This window comes from Narcine bancroftii, chromosome 7 (assembly GCF_036971445.1).
Source record: "Narcine bancroftii isolate sNarBan1 chromosome 7, sNarBan1.hap1, whole genome shotgun sequence".
Taxonomy (NCBI): domain Eukaryota; kingdom Metazoa; phylum Chordata; class Chondrichthyes; order Torpediniformes; family Narcinidae; genus Narcine; species Narcine bancroftii.
The window spans coordinates 40,270,122-40,285,732 of NC_091475.1; the positions used below are offsets into that span (position 1 = coordinate 40,270,122).

At 38.5% G+C, this 15,611-nt stretch overlaps 1 protein-coding gene across 3 annotated transcripts in view; it reads left to right on the top strand.

Annotated features, from left to right (window-relative positions):
• Window positions 1-15,611, top strand: part of wdfy2 (WD repeat and FYVE domain containing 2) — a 42,100-nt gene that overhangs the window by 4,563 nt on the left and 21,926 nt on the right. The window contains exons 2-3 of one of the 3 annotated variants that reach the window (XM_069889754.1): window positions 4,729-4,796; window positions 9,956-10,029. In XM_069889754.1, coding sequence (XP_069745855.1) covers window positions 4,729-4,796; window positions 9,956-10,029 — 142 coding nt within the window. Of the gene's footprint in view, window positions 1-4,728; window positions 4,797-7,509; window positions 7,597-9,955; window positions 10,030-15,611 lie in introns of those variants that run through there. The other 2 variants (XM_069889757.1, XM_069889756.1) reach the window with 2 other exon arrangements.

Sequence of the window (15,611 nt, forward strand, 5' to 3'; positions counted from 1 at the left end):
GAAAAACAACAAGAACCTTCCTGAGCGGTAACCATTTGCCTTTCAAGCACCAAAGCCTGGTGAACTTCATAAATGTTATATTCTGTGCACAATATAAGAATTGCCTGCAACCAGTAAACTTGGAGGAATGAGAAGTGAGATTGGACTGTGAATCAAATAACTTTTCTGAACTTACACATTACATAGACGTGCGCTTAGAATTAGTAGGGGGTTAAGTTAAGGTTAGTTAATAGTGATGTTAAAGTTTGATCCTGTTTTCATGTTTAAATATAGTTAAAAGCAACTTTTTGTTTAACCATTTGTCTTGGTGACTATCTATTGCTGTTGGGTTTGGGGGTCCTCTGGGCTCATAACAGTAAGTACCTGTAAATTGTTGCATCACTTGGAAGAAGTGTTTGATCTTTTGATGATCAGAGGGGAATCCTTATAGGATGGTGTTGCTTCTCTATTGGCTGCAAAGCTACAGCATGAATGATAACTTTTCTGCCCTGCCATCCTGACATGGTCATTCCAGGCCCGAGGAGATGATTGTCTCAATATCGTGGTCTAAGAGGAGGTATGATGAAATATCAGAGAGATGCTGTTCATCCTCTGTTGAATAGTAATCTGTTTGCCAAACAGCACTGCCCTTGTTAGCAACATTTGTGACGGTTCAAAATTAAAATTGCTTGTTGCTCTCAAGAATTTGCTTGGATTTGATTATCAAAGATTTTAAGGACTGAATTTTTTTTGAAATGCTGAGTTTTGGGTCCTATGTGTGTGAGTTTTTGTTTTGCGTTTCAAAATGGCATACAAGCCATATGAATGGGACTGATGGGAATATCCAGAGCATTTATTGATGCTTGGTTCATTGTTCAACCAAAATGTCAATGTGAATATTCATGAGTTTATTAGAGGGACAAGCTTCATAAATCAAATGAGTTGCACTTGCTGGCAGGAGTGGTTTTAAAGACTGACCTCTTTTGTTGAACTATGGTTTGCAAATGTCACTGACGTTCCATAAACTGAATATTTTGTGGTATATCAATGCATAATACAATACGTTTCCGACTATCTGAAAACCACTTAACCGAAATTCTCAGTTATCCAAAAGTTTAAAAGTTGAAGAAAATGATCTTTTCTTAAATTTATGCCTTGATCTTATTTTGTAAGCAGAGATCGCATTGTTTTTTGGTAAGAATTAAACATTATTTCATGCTTGAAAAACCTGTTTTTCTTGTTGTTTAATTGCTGAATCAAGTATTCTGCTGATGCTACTGGGCTGTTTAAAGTCATTTCTCAATTATCCAACAAACATCCGGTCCCAAGCATTTCAGAAAATTGGAAACATACTGTACACATTAAAATTTAGCCATCTTGAATATCTATAGAGCAGGTTAGATGATGAGTTTACTATCATGTACTTTGTATGGAAAAATTCTTGCTGCAGCTGAAATTATGCTTCATAAGAAAAATGATTTTAAACTAAATTAAGAGACAATACAAGATGGATAATATTCATAGTAATCTTAGTGCAAAAAAAGTGACTTACGATAGTGTAGAGAGCAATTGATGATTAGTGTACCAAGGCGAGATTCAAGATTCTCATTGGTATTGGAAAGAAACTGTTCTTGAATGTAGAGGTGCTGGTTTTCAGGCTTCTGTACCTCGCAGTGAGAAGAGATTGTGACCAGGATGGTGGGGGTTGTTTGATTGCTGCCTTCTTGAGGCAAAGCCCTGCAGAGACGGCTGCAATGGTGGTCAGAATCTTTGATGGACCTGGCTATGTTTACTACCTCCTGCAGCACTCTGCATTTTTGGGCACTTGAATTGCCAACCAGCCGGTATACTTTCTGCAGTACACCTATAGAAGTTTGATAGAGTATTCGATGATGTACCAAATCTCCATCGATTTGGAAAGTTAAGGTGTAATCTGTCTCCTTCACTATTTTTGATATGCTGGCTCCAGGAAAGGTCTGAAATATTGTCCCCCCAGTACTAAAACTCTCCACCTCCTTACCATCAAAGCACAGGAGCATGGTCCCTCAGCCTCTCCTTCCTAAATTCAAAAATCAGCTCCTTGGTGTCGATGAGAGCAAGATGGGAAGTGTGGCACAGTTAGTGAATTGCTATTACAGAGCCAGAGACCTGGGTTTGGATCCAGTAATGTCTGTAAGGAGTTTGTATATTATCCCTGTTACCTGCATAGGTTTCCTCTGGATAATTTGACTTGCTCCTGTGTTTCAAAGACGTACAAGGTCAGTAGGTTGATTGGTCACATGGTGCTAATTGAGGGGTGTGAGCTCATGGGCCAGAGGGGCCTTTCACTGCTGTATCTCTAAATTTAACATTGGATAAAGATCTGCATCTTGCATTCGCACTCCATTTCCAGTTACTCTACTAACAACTTTGAATTTGTGTAATGAATTGGAGCTGAATTTGGCTACAAAGTCATGGATGTACAAGGAATAGAATGGGTTTGATGTTATGTGGGGATCCCACAAAGCTCACCATCTCCAAAGCATAAATCAGCATTTTAATGGAATTTGCTTTACTTGTCTGCATGAGTGTGCACTCATCAATATTTGAGCATCGATTGCGTGTCCAAGATCAAACCAAAAATCAGACACTCGACTCTAGAAAGAGATTTTGAGGAGAGCAAAGAAAACCTTTTGAATGCTCTGAGTTGCCTTGGAAAAATACTACATACTCAATGTGAGAATCCCTGGTCTGGATCTAATCTAAACAAATAAATACTCTCTTTGGAGTAGAAGGAAGCTTGGGGTGGGCGGGGAGAGGTGAATGGAGAACTGTCCACCAATCCATTTTGTGATAGTCCCCATATTAGGGTAGTTAGCCACATGAATGATGTGGAAGCAACTCATCCATAAGGCTGAGGGATTACTTGAGAAAGAAGAAAACCTTGGGCAATATTTTGGAACTCCATAAATGAGCAACTCTGTTAACATTGATTCCAGCAGATCAAAAATGTCACTATCTTTTCTAGGGGCATTAAGGAAATGGTCCTTGCCCTAACAAATTTCATCATGTATTGCTCAGTGCCTCTCTATTGCCATTTGTAGTCTGTTCAGGTAGTTATTGTGGAGGCATCTCTTTGGAATTTGTAGATTTGAGAGCTGGTGAAACATTTTGAGTTACTGAGTTCAAAACACAAAATGCTGGAGAAGCTCGGCAGGTCAAACAAGTCACAAATTTGCTTTGTTTGACCTGCTGAACTTCTCCAGCATTTTGTGTTTACTACCAACCAAGGTGCCTACAGATTTTTGTCTTACTTTTGAGTTACTGAAATGCTTACTGAAATTACTTGTAATCCACATTCAATCTCTCAGGCAAGCCACTAGAGGAGCTATAGATTCCTTCAATGCTCGCTGGGCACTGAATGGCTGAAGAAGGATAATTTTTGGTAACTAACAAACATAGAGGTTTAAACACCATCTGTTGCTCAGATTTCTGCTTTTTACCATGGTTCCATATAATATTGGAGTCTTTATGCTACCTGATTGTCCCTTGTTGAGTTGCTGTGTGGTGTTCTCCTTGGTTTCCATTTGCACTCTTTCTGTTTCTGGGCATTTTGGGTTCTGTATTGTCAGTACATGCCTAGTTTCCTTTTGAAACCAAGGTTAGGTTAAGATATGTGACCACAGCCTATAAAAATGATACAAGTAATTACTTGAACTCTAGCATGTGTCTTGCATGACTTGTTTAGGAACAGCCAATTTCACCACTCAGTGATGAAAAATAATCTCTTCAGAAATAAATACTATAAGATAAATTAATGTGATAATAGACATCTGATGAAAATGCACTTAGTCACTGGGATCAATTGTATGCAAAACGTGCTCCTTGCATTTTTAGTATTCGTGATGGTATTATTTGCATTTCTTCCTGTGAAGTACAATGTTTACAGTCTGTTTTGTCTAGTTGTATATGTATAGTCAGATGATGGTTCAGCACAGACTAGAAGGGCCAAATGGCCTGTTTTCTGTGTTGTAATGTTCTGTAATAAACTTATTTGAGCAAAGATTGAAGAAGCTAATTTCCATGCAAAATGTCGATACATGCTAGTTTTGTGCGTGGTGTGCAGATGTTAATAGCTGCATTCTTACATTTACTGTAATGCAAATAAGGCCTAAAGTTGAGTATCTTGCATTAGTGTCAATTTTCCAATAAAAACAATGGTTTAAATATGTCAAGGCATCATTAGAATCTCTAGGTATGAGGGTGAAATATTTAAGTAGCTTTTAAACATTGCTAGTTTGGACTCTGGTACAGCAGCTCCACTTAATACCTGTTCAGCTCTCTATCTGGATAACTGGAATTGTAAATTACTAATGCATCTATAAGCAGGTTAAGAAGCTGAATTTGGCAGCCTAAAAATGTGAAGACTACCCCATTAGTATTGGCCTTTCTGAATTGAAAGTTCCCAGCAGGAATAGTCTTTCACTGTTATACCTGATTAAAGCAATCCTTGTTGAAACACAAGCTTCGCATTTCCAGTTTGTGAACCTACTTGGCGAGAGGCAGCCAAATGCATTGCTCGTGTCCTTTTGATTCCGATACCTTGAGGTTACTGTAGGCCTGTCCAGGGTTTTAAGATCTCCTGAATGATGCAAAAAAAAATTAGTTTGTCCCCTACACTTTTTTTATGTAGAAAACCATATAGTAGTTTACTGAAAAATTGCTTAAGGAAAAAAAGGTAATCAATGTGACAATGCAATTCTTTTCTAGAACAATTCGGGTGTGGATAAAGAGAGACAGTGGTCAATATTGGCCGAGCGTTTACCACTCAATGACATGTAAGTTTGCTTTTTAAAAATTCTGCATTAGTTGAAATGGAATGCAAGTTCAAGGAGTATTTCTGGAAGCACTCTGTCCATCTTGGTTTTCAAAAATGAAATATGAATTTGTCTTTGAAGTATTTTTATCTTGATTTCTAAACAACTGCTCTATGTTTGGTGGCTTGCCCTTTTCCACTTAAGAAATAGGTTGATGACTGTGACTATACCAGAACTACTGAATGGCAATTAAGGTTTTTGGATGTTTGCATTTTTCTCTAGCCTTTTCTTCTCAAGAAGAACTACTCTTATCAATGCTGGTTGTTACATCTTGACTAAGAAGAAAATCAGAAGTGCTTGTTTGTTCTTCAATGAACACATTTCTTCCCCCTTTTCAGAAAATATTTCAATAATATCTTGGTGTGATAAGAATACTGTTCTCATCCCATCTGTTCTACTCTAGTTCTCATGCACATATCTCCTTCGTGGGAAGTGAGAATCCTTTCAATTGCCTCACTAACATACCTTACCATCAGCTTGTTGGTCAATATTATGACTCTTACTTTGGCACTCCCAAGACTTCTAAAATGAGGTCCTGGGTTCTTTTCCTGGCTGAGGCCCTCTGATGTTGTGGGGAAAGTGGTGCTGCCTCACAACTCCAACAACCAGAGTTTTCATCTTGCAAACACCACACAGTACCAGTAGCAAGCTCTTGCTGTGATGAGGTGGGTTCATGCTGAGTTCTCCAATTTTCAGCTATAACCAAAGGTGCTGACAGGTTTTTTATTTTCTGTTAGATACCCTGCATTGTAGGTCAGTGGCAAATAACTCCTGAGGTTGATGAGCATGTAAGAGAGAGTGATCAGAGTTACAAGTAAGGAAGGTATGGAATTGATGTGCTTCATCCTCTGGTGACGTACTCACTGGTCCAAATGTTTTTTATGACCTAAATCTCTTGCGCTTTCTGTCTCATTAATAAGTAAATATCTCAGTTCTTGACCATGCATCTGTTTCCGCAGCTCATTATCCACTGTCATTTTTTTTAAAACCGGCTGTATTTTGCTCTTCACAATTGCTATCCTCTCTTCCTTAAAAAGCTTCTGGCCTTCAGTCTTGGGATCCAGGCAATAAATTGAGAAAACCTTTCAGGCCATTTGTGCTGTGCCAGCTTGAGGAAGAAGTCCTCCAGTTAATTACCCTGTCATTCCACACAGTCTCCTTCCATTCCCACCTTAAAGCCCATTTTCTCATGGGTTTTTAGACATTTTGTAGAAATGCAAATATTGGGGTGCAAGTTTGTCATCATTTAATGTGACATTATGGATGCTGTGAAAATTAAAATATGCTGATATGGTGCCTCTATGCAATGTTGGTGCAACAGCTGAAGAGAAATTATTCATTTCCTGAGGAAATTTTCCTCCGTGTCCACCCCATGTGTCTTTGTAATTAAGTTATTCACAGAAGTACTCCACAATGATATTGTTTGAGATGGGAGACAATTAAATTCTAACTCAAAAAGAGAGAGGGAAGTTAATAGAAATGGTCTGTCTTTGCCAAATGGTAGTCCAGCCAAAGCATTTGTATCTGAATGTTCCATCCATTTGATCAAATGTGTTTCACAGTGCATGACCTTCCACACATCTGATTTGAGAATTGAAGTCACAACATTCAATTTTGGGTCATTGCTTTTATTTTCCTCTTTTTGTTGCTGATTATGTCTTCACATTATGTGTCGTCTGTTGCACCAGGACCCATTGTGGTAGCTAGTCTGCAAACTTGCAGATTTATTTTGTTTCACTTTCCATTTCCCAGGCATCTTTGTTACTGAGAGATGCAGAGAAAGCACTGGAAGGATAGGGAAGGAAGATCAGAAATCATGAATTAAATATGAAAAGATCCAAATTTCCATTTATAACTTGAGGAAAAGTTGATGAATATGTACAGTTGAGTGAGTTATAATCAAATATGGGGTTTAACCACGTTTTGAAATTGGTTTGCTAACATACAAAGAAGTACTAGGTTTTTTTGGTAATAATTGTTATTACTTTAGTAATCACTGCATTTTGGAGGGGAAAAAGTGGAAGTTGTAAATATTGGTTTATATTAGAATGAACATGTCATTATTACTTCAAGTTATATATTTAAAATCTTTTGTATAAAAATGGCTGTATGTTTGAAAATAAATTTTGTAGATTAATTGGTAAAATGGTTCTGCAGTTTTTGGCTGCCACCATTAATCTATCTTTGGGACTGCGTCCTGAAATATTGTGCAACTGTTGACTTTTTATACTGAAGTTTGTGAAGTGGAAGTGCATCTTTTGGACTCTGAGAAAATTATTTGAATACTTTACTTATCACTTGGAAGTTTGCCTGTAATGTTGAAATTTAAATTGTTAGTGTTAGAGTTCTGTGTTGTGTATTGGCCTATGTGTTGTGTGGTTTTGTGTTTTTAAAAAGTGACAGTTTTCCTTAGAGAGCCAAGGTGAAGGTGGACTGCTGAGAGAGTGGGAGACGGACTGAGCATGTGCAGAAAAAATTTCTGGACTTGGATGATAAACCACCACTGGGGATGCTGTGGAGTGAAGAAGGCCCAGAGCATGAGTCATGGTCTGGAGGACAGTTTAGAATGTTGGGATTTCAAAAAGGATGAAGATTCCGAAGGCAGCCAGATGGATCCGGACCAAGCCAGTGGTTCCTCTCACTGCAAGCAACACAAGACAACTTCGAATTTTGTGCTCTCTCTCAAAGATATTTTGGCTTCAGTTTACCAGACAAAGTGAATTTTGTTTATGATCTTTTCTTCGGTTGAGATCGAAGTTTTGTGAGTCTTGTGTGTTTGTTTTGTGTCTTAAGTTTTTCTGTGGGCTGGTTGGAAATATAACTTAGACTTTAATTACATATGTTATATTTAGGCTGGGGAATTTGTTAGTTTTACACTGTTATAGAAATTTGCATAGTAACCAGTGGGCATTGTTATAAAAGAGGGGGATTTTGAATTAAAGTTTGAAGGTGATTTCTTGTTAATAAAGTAGTTGTTCATCTTTACCCCTGTGTGATATGCCTTCTTTGTGGCTGCTGGTTTGATCTTGTAACAGTCAGTAATTTAAAATTGGAAAGGGTACTGCTTTCTTGTCATTGTAAAGTTGGCTTTTCAACTTTCACGCTGTGCAGAAACAGGTTTTACAATCAAAAAGGGCTATATAATTTTTGAAGAGCTATTCAATTAACTTGCTCCATCCTTTTTGTTCTGGAAATCTCTTTCCAAATTTCTCAAAAATTGCACTTAGATCATGGCTTCTTTGAAACCAGTCTCTGGCTTGTTAAACTGGCGATTGTGATGGTATAGAGTGGCGCTGCTATGTTGGAATGTCATGAATACAATATCTGCTGCAGCAATCTGAATGACACACATTATTTAAATGGTATTCCTGTTGTTCCAGTTTCACTGATTCACCAGCATTCCAATGATGACCAGCTCTAAATATTGGAGTCCTTTCCAAATTCTCCATCTTATTCTAAATATAAACATCCTTTATGGGCTCGAGCATATTGCATCAACTTCATTGCACATTTATAATATAGAATATATAAAATTTAATGGACAGTGAGTACAACTATCTTGTTTTAAGCTTGCCGTCTTTGAACGATGTAACTCATAGAATGATAATTCAGTGCATAGAAGGGCATAATGTGTGCTCCTTTTATTGCAATTTAAAAATTGTTAATGTTTTTAATTTCTTGAGTAATTCTTCGTTTGAAATGTGAAATATCTGGATTTTTTGGGCAAAGGGGTAATTCTGTCCACTAATGATGAATCCTTGGGATAGGCTTGTGGCCAGAAAGAATGGCCCTGTGCCCAACTATTCCGTGATTTCTTGAAAGCAAATTGGACAGATAGATGGTGCTTGAGTCTAATTACCTTGGACCTGATGGGGAAGTTCATGGGGGAAATGTACCTGAGAAGCCACCATGTATATTTGTGATTTACATGTGAATCAAAGTCTTGTATAATGTAGATGAGTTGGTGATATGCAAATCTGCTTTGTATTTGTCCTTGATATCAAACAATTTGGAAGATTAATGTGCCCTTTTGTATCATTGTGACCTTTGCACCAAAAAATTCATATCATCATGTGTGCCCATTGTAGACTGGTACTAATTTGAACCTCTTCCAACTTCATTAAATTCAGTGCTCTCAATGTGGCCTCCTCTCCATTGGCAAGGCAGAGTGTAATCAAGGTGACCATTTTACAGAGCTCCTGCACTGTCTGCAGTGGCCATTTTAAGTTGTTCATTGTATGACAGATCAGTGTGGGAATGAGATGGAGAACTGTTCAGCCTGTCCTTGTCTTTTCCACAGCTAAATTTAATTTGAGGGAGAATTTGTCAAAAATTCAGGTATCTGTAACCTGGGAGCCTCTGAAGTTTGGCAGTCTGCAGCTTTTGATATCTTGCTTTTCCATTCACCTTTCAAAAAAAAATGGAAAACCAAGATTTTTGAATACATTTCAGATGAGGAGATTTTTTTTAGCAAAATGAAGGTGCATAAATGGAGTTTCTCTTAGAACACAGTAAAAGCAGTTCCTTGTTTAAGACTAATATTATTCAATTAAATGGTTACTGGAGGTCAGACATGATCTTATTGAAAGATGTTGGACATGGCTGTGGACTGCTTTTAATGTGCTCTAAAACACCAATAAAATGTAATTGATATAATTTCATTTAATAAAAAGATTGCATCAGTTTTTTGCAAAAACTTGTGTCACATTCATCAAACTTCAGAAAAAGGTGGTCGTTATAGAGACCAGGCTTTGGGAATCCTTTCTGATTCAACTGTCTCATTACAGCATGACTTGCTATTGGGTGGAGAAATACAAGTGATGGCCTCTTTATAATTTGTTGGGAGTACGAGTCGAGGCTGGCCAGAAATTTGGTGTTTTAATGTTGGTATGCAGATAAATTGTGATAAGTCATGCTATCTACTTGGCTTTACAGAAATCTTTGGTAATCCCCATGTATTAATCCTTTATGGGGAACAGGAATTGAATATTAAATCTATAGATGCATTGCCATTCAATTTAGTTTCAAGCAATAAATATGAATATAAAGTATATATTTTCATTGTTTTCTTGAGGTCATAGTAATTAACTCAGCCACACTGTACTACTTCATTTTTACAGCTTCATGTTCATGCATGTCCTTTAATCCAGAAACACGGAGGCTCTCTGTAGGACTAGACAACGGTACTGTCTCTGTGAGTATTTGATTATACAATAGAAACTTTTAAAATGATCAACGTGTATCTCACCTTTTTATTTTTCTTTTGCTTGATGTCCACTGTTGCCTCATTTACTTCCCCTTTCCATTGGACATTAAATGATGACGTATGACAAGCAAGTCGTCAGTCTCCTGGTGCTATGTTTGCTGATAGTGTTAATTGTTCTCTCAATTATTACTTGGTGCCTTTAAGATTCTCCCACCAAGAAGTGCCTGTGCAGATTGCCTGCTAGTGATACATGATCCTGACGTGGAAATGTCTTGTTATTCCTTTGTTGTCGGCCCTAGTTCTCGGAGCACTTGTCAGAGCAATGTGGAAGTATCATCTCTAGGAGGACTGCAGTCATTCAAGATGGTGTCTCAGCACCATCTTCTTGAGGGTAACTAAGGGTGACTATTGAGGCTGTTACTGTCAGCACCACTCATCGTATAAATAATTCCCCTTCTGTTGAAATGGACTAACTTTATTCATAAAATAATTAATCCTTGACCTGTGTCCTTGTACAGCTGTTGCACCTCCATCTTCCCTGTCCTCTTAGATCCTTGAATGCTCTTACAAGTTCTTTAGCATTTCATGAAGTTAATGCTGCAGTAATATTTCTGGACTTGGTATTAAGAAGAAAAGGATGGCAGGTTTCCTGCACTGAATGACATTTGTGAACAATATAGGTTTTTCTAAACAATCTGCCTGCTTTCAGGTAATATGTGGAATAAGGTATATGGCATAGAAACTGACCATTCAGCCAATTCATCTGCTTTTACTAGTTCAGTTATACATATAGAATTTCCTGGATCATTCTTTTCCTACTCTTATAATGTTACTCTTTCTTCCATGAATCCTTCATTCCTATTCCATCTGTGTTTTCTCCTCTTTGACAATAATTGAAAAAGACACAAGGTCCATGTGTCTGCTGATGTCTAGTTCTTCTCTCAACCACCTTTGATCCTTCTACACTTTTAACTGAATTTTTAAACTAAGAAGCAACTTCCAGTAGAAGATGAACAAAGACTTTGTCTGCCACACTGTTCCCTGAAGCTCAATTCTGCCTCTTTTTTTTATTTTGAGATAGTCCAGTGAGTGACCTCAGGAAATGCATTGCTGATCCCAAATCTCTTGGCTAAGTATTTCCAAGAAATACTGTATAAACTTTCAATTTTGTGTTGTACTTCCCACCCTGCCCCCTAAATGTTTGCTTTCTTTTGTATGGACTTGAGGATTTGGCTGCATTTGATCTCTTAAGTGGAATTGCCACAGCTGAATGTAATCTGTTCCAAACAGATGGGCTTGGAGAGGTTGAAGGATATGCATAATGTTTGGGACAAAACACTTTTTTTCCTTCATTTGCCCAAGTGCTCTAGTTTTAAATTTGCGATCGAACAATTTCACATGCAATTAAAGTGCACATTGTAAATTTTATTTAAAGTTATTTGTATACATTTTGATTTGACCATGTAGAAATTGTAGCACTTTTTATACATGGTTCCCTCAATTCAGGGCACTATATATATATAAAATTTTATTTATATATATATATATATATATAATTTTATATATATATATATATAATTTTATATATATATATATATATAATTTTATATATATATATATAATTTTTTATATATATATATAATTCTTTTTTAAAGTAGTCATGTTTAGTACTTTGTTGCATATCCTTTGCATGCAATGACTGCTTGAAGTCTGTGATTTATAGACCTCACCACGTGCTGAATATCTTCTAAGATGATGCTCTGCCAGGCCTCTGTCTACTGAAGCTCCTGCTTGTTCCCTTAAGTTTTCACTTCAGTATATAGAAGGCATGCTCCATTGGATTTAGATTAGGTGACTGACTTAGCCAATAAAGTATTTTCCAGGTTTTGGCTGTGGAAAAACTCCTTTGTTTCTCTAGCAGTACTTTTCGATCATTGTCTTACTGTAGGATAAAATGCTGTCTTGAGTTTGAAGGCATTTGCTCATACCTGAGCAGATGTGATGTTTCTGTATATCTTCAAATTAATTTTGCTACTGCCATCAGCAGTAAATATCATAAATGAAGATAAGTACCTGTGGTAGCCATATATATCCAGGACCTAACATGCCCACAACCATGTTTCACAGATGAGGTGATATGCTTTGGATCAAATGAAGATGGTAAAGTGGCCAGAGCTGCTGTAACAGTGGTGCTGCCACTGGTGTGGACCCCCAGAGAGCAAGGAGCAGAGTCACAGTGCTCCCACTGGATCTGACTGCTGTCAGCTCCGTACAGACTTTAAATGGCCTGTTAAAGGAGTGACGGTGGTTTCATTTAAAATCCTGCAACCATGGGGTCTGTGCCCTAGGATTGGAAGAAAAGCACTGGCACAGGGCACTAGAAAACCGGGAGCCACCCCCCCCCCCGCCACCCCACACCAATCTGAGAAGAAATCAGAGGAGAGGACCCATGGGACAGTGACCATGGCAGCAGACCAATAAAGGGTTCTGCAGTGGAGGAACACTGGTGGCAGACTGTTGGTGATGAGAGGAGAGGAACCCACAAAGGCTATGGGCTGCTGAGACTGGTCAAGCGACTTGCACCAAGCAGCAGACTGCTGGAGTCTGGCTTGAGACTGGATAAAAGGGTACTAAGTCTTGGAACCAGGAGATGAGAGGGTGCTGAGCGTTCTGAAGGGTTGCTAATCATGTTTGAGGTTCGGTCTGTCTGGAGCGCTCGGGGTGCCCATGGTTTGGACTGCACTCTATGTAGCTGAGGAGGAGGAGGTGGGGGTGTGGGGGGAATGGAAATATAGCCTTTACTTCCCTTTCTCTGACCGTAAGAGGCACTTGAGGCAATTTCTGCCAATGACAAATTGGTCTGCTTGCAGCAAAGAAAAGGGAATTTTGTGTAATATGACACTTTATTACATGACTGTGGTGATACGACCACCAGTCTACTGCAGGGGGCGATCTCTGTACCTGCAGGAAGACCACCTAAGGGGCTGACTCCTTCTGGCCAGATGTCAATCAGCCATCCTGAATATATAAACTTGAGCCAGTCACATGGGGAGCCACCAAGACTTGAACTGCTGTTCAGACTTTAACTGGAATAAAGCCAGTCTTTTTAGTTTGTGCTTGCTTACTGCTACCTCAGCACACCACAATGATGAATCTTGATCTTGGGCAGTTCCTTTGTCTCCACACTTTAGGCTTGCCATCACTCTAATACAGGTTAATCTTGGTCTCATCTGACCACAAGACCTTTTTCCAAAATTCTGCAGTCTCTTAAATACTTCTTGCCTGGTTTCCGTGGTTATCTAGTGGTTTGCATCTAGCTTCTGTATTTCTGTTCGTGGTCCTCTGCTGGCAGTAGTCATTGACATATCCACACCTGCCTCCTGAACAGTGTTTCTGATCTGATGGACAGGTTTGGGGATTTTTCTCATTCTGATGAGAATTCTTCTGTCTTCAGCAGTGGAGGTCTTCCTTGGCCTACCAGTCCCTTTGCAATTACTGAGCTCATTGTCTTGGGTAAACTTGTACCTCTCATTTTGTTCATTTTAGATTGGTCACAGTGTTTGAGCTACCAAAAGAAAATAGACACAACACACACCGAGAGCAGTTCAGTTTATACAAGGCTTTATTACTAAATCTAAAGCTGAATTCACACTACAATATGCAAGCCCTTCCCAATTATAGTTATCAATGCCTGGACTGGTCCCAAGCGAAGCGAGGCAACGACTGCACACTTGTAGTAGGTTGTCGGGGCTTCTCTACCTCCCTCGACCAGGATGTTAGCTGGACTCTTGAAGTTCTTCTTCTTGCTGAGATGTTGCCACCTCTTGTAGAGTCTCAAACTGCAGCAGTGGGACCATGGCTTATATTACCCAAAAGTTGTTTACTTCAGATCTTATCTCTCTGAACAAATGATTTAATTATCTTCAAGGTCTCCTGACAGTCTGCGACTAACAAAAGAAAACTGCATCTCTGGGCCTCATGGTGGAAGTTGGATAATGTCTGCTGATTCATATCCATCCCTGGGTCGTGTAAATTAGATGATGTCTTTTGATTCAACTGCATCCTGGGCCCCATGGTGGAATTTAGGTGTGTCTACTAAATATGCATCCTGGGCCTCATGGTGTAAATTAGATTATGTCTGCTGATTCTTTAAAAAAAAAGCAGGTTCTCAGCCTTGCAGCTGCAGAAGTAAAAAAACACAGTTTAAATCTTCCATTGCACTCACCAGTACACTCTTTCTTCTTAATGATGTTCTAAACTGTTGAATTTGGTAATCCTAAAGTTTGGGTGTTGTCTCTTACATACCCAAGTACTCAGAAATACCTGTGAAGCCAAATGATCTAAACATTATGGTGCCCTGAAATGAGGGGACTGAGTATAATGAGTGTTGTAATTTCTACACGGTCAAATCAAAATATATACAAATAACCTTGAATTAAATCTGGAATGTGCACTTTAATCACATGTGAAATTGTTTGATTACAAATTTAAAACTGTGGAGTACAGGGGCAAATAAAGGAAAAAAGTGTTTTTATCCCAAACACTATGGAGGGCACTATTTATTCAGAGAGATGTGCTATTTGCTTTAGATTTACAATGCTCTTGTCCTTTTTAATCAATGTTTCTTCAGTCTAATTCCTTGTGATTTCTCTTTCCTGCATCTGTCCAAATTATGGCCCCCTTGAGCCTACTCTGCCACTCAGCATGGCTGATCAATTGTTTTCCTCTCTCCTGCATTAACCCCGTGTATTTTGATTCCCTTAATGTCATAAGGATCCATCAAAACAACTTTTGAAAGGTTAGCAAATGGAAACATTGATAGTTTTTAATCTCTCTATAGATGCTGCCAGACTTGAGTTTTCCAGAAATTTTTTGAATTAAGTGTAAATATCCTGCCTTTTTCTCATTGTCTTCTAGCAGGGCCCAAGTTCACTTTGTTGGCTGCATTGTTGGGCATGTTGTTCATTAATTTTTTTTAATTGGAGAAGATTTCACCATGGGCTATTTGAAAATAAAGTGATGAATTGAGACATTTTGGCTGGAATTTATAACATGATGGTTCGGGTCCAAAAAAAATCAAGGTCATGACAAAAGTGGGGTCATGCTAAATTGGGGTCACAAAAAAAACCACATTTTCCAAATAAATAAATAAATAAATAGAGAGCACATATACAATAGCTATATTTGAAATCCTTTTTATTTTTTACAATCATCATTTTTTTACTTTATATAAAAAAAAAGCAATCGAGTGTTTGTTGCCTGAACGCAGCAGGTCGCTGCCGGTGTGCGAAATGTAAAATGCCTCCGAGTTGGAGGATTTTTATGTGGTCCACATCCTCGGTCTCCAGCCAATGTTGGCTAGCCCCGAAGTACTCAATGGCTGCAGACACTTGTGGGGGTGAAGACTCATAATTGTCATTCTCCTGTGGTTTGGGAACCGGAGCTCTAGTAACGTGGACAGTCTTGGAGTCCATCAGATGCTCATACGTTGGGTTATTCATCATTGTTGAGAACCACGGGTGAAAATCCTCTTTGCTAATTTGAAACAGCCCCTGTGCCTCACCCACCTC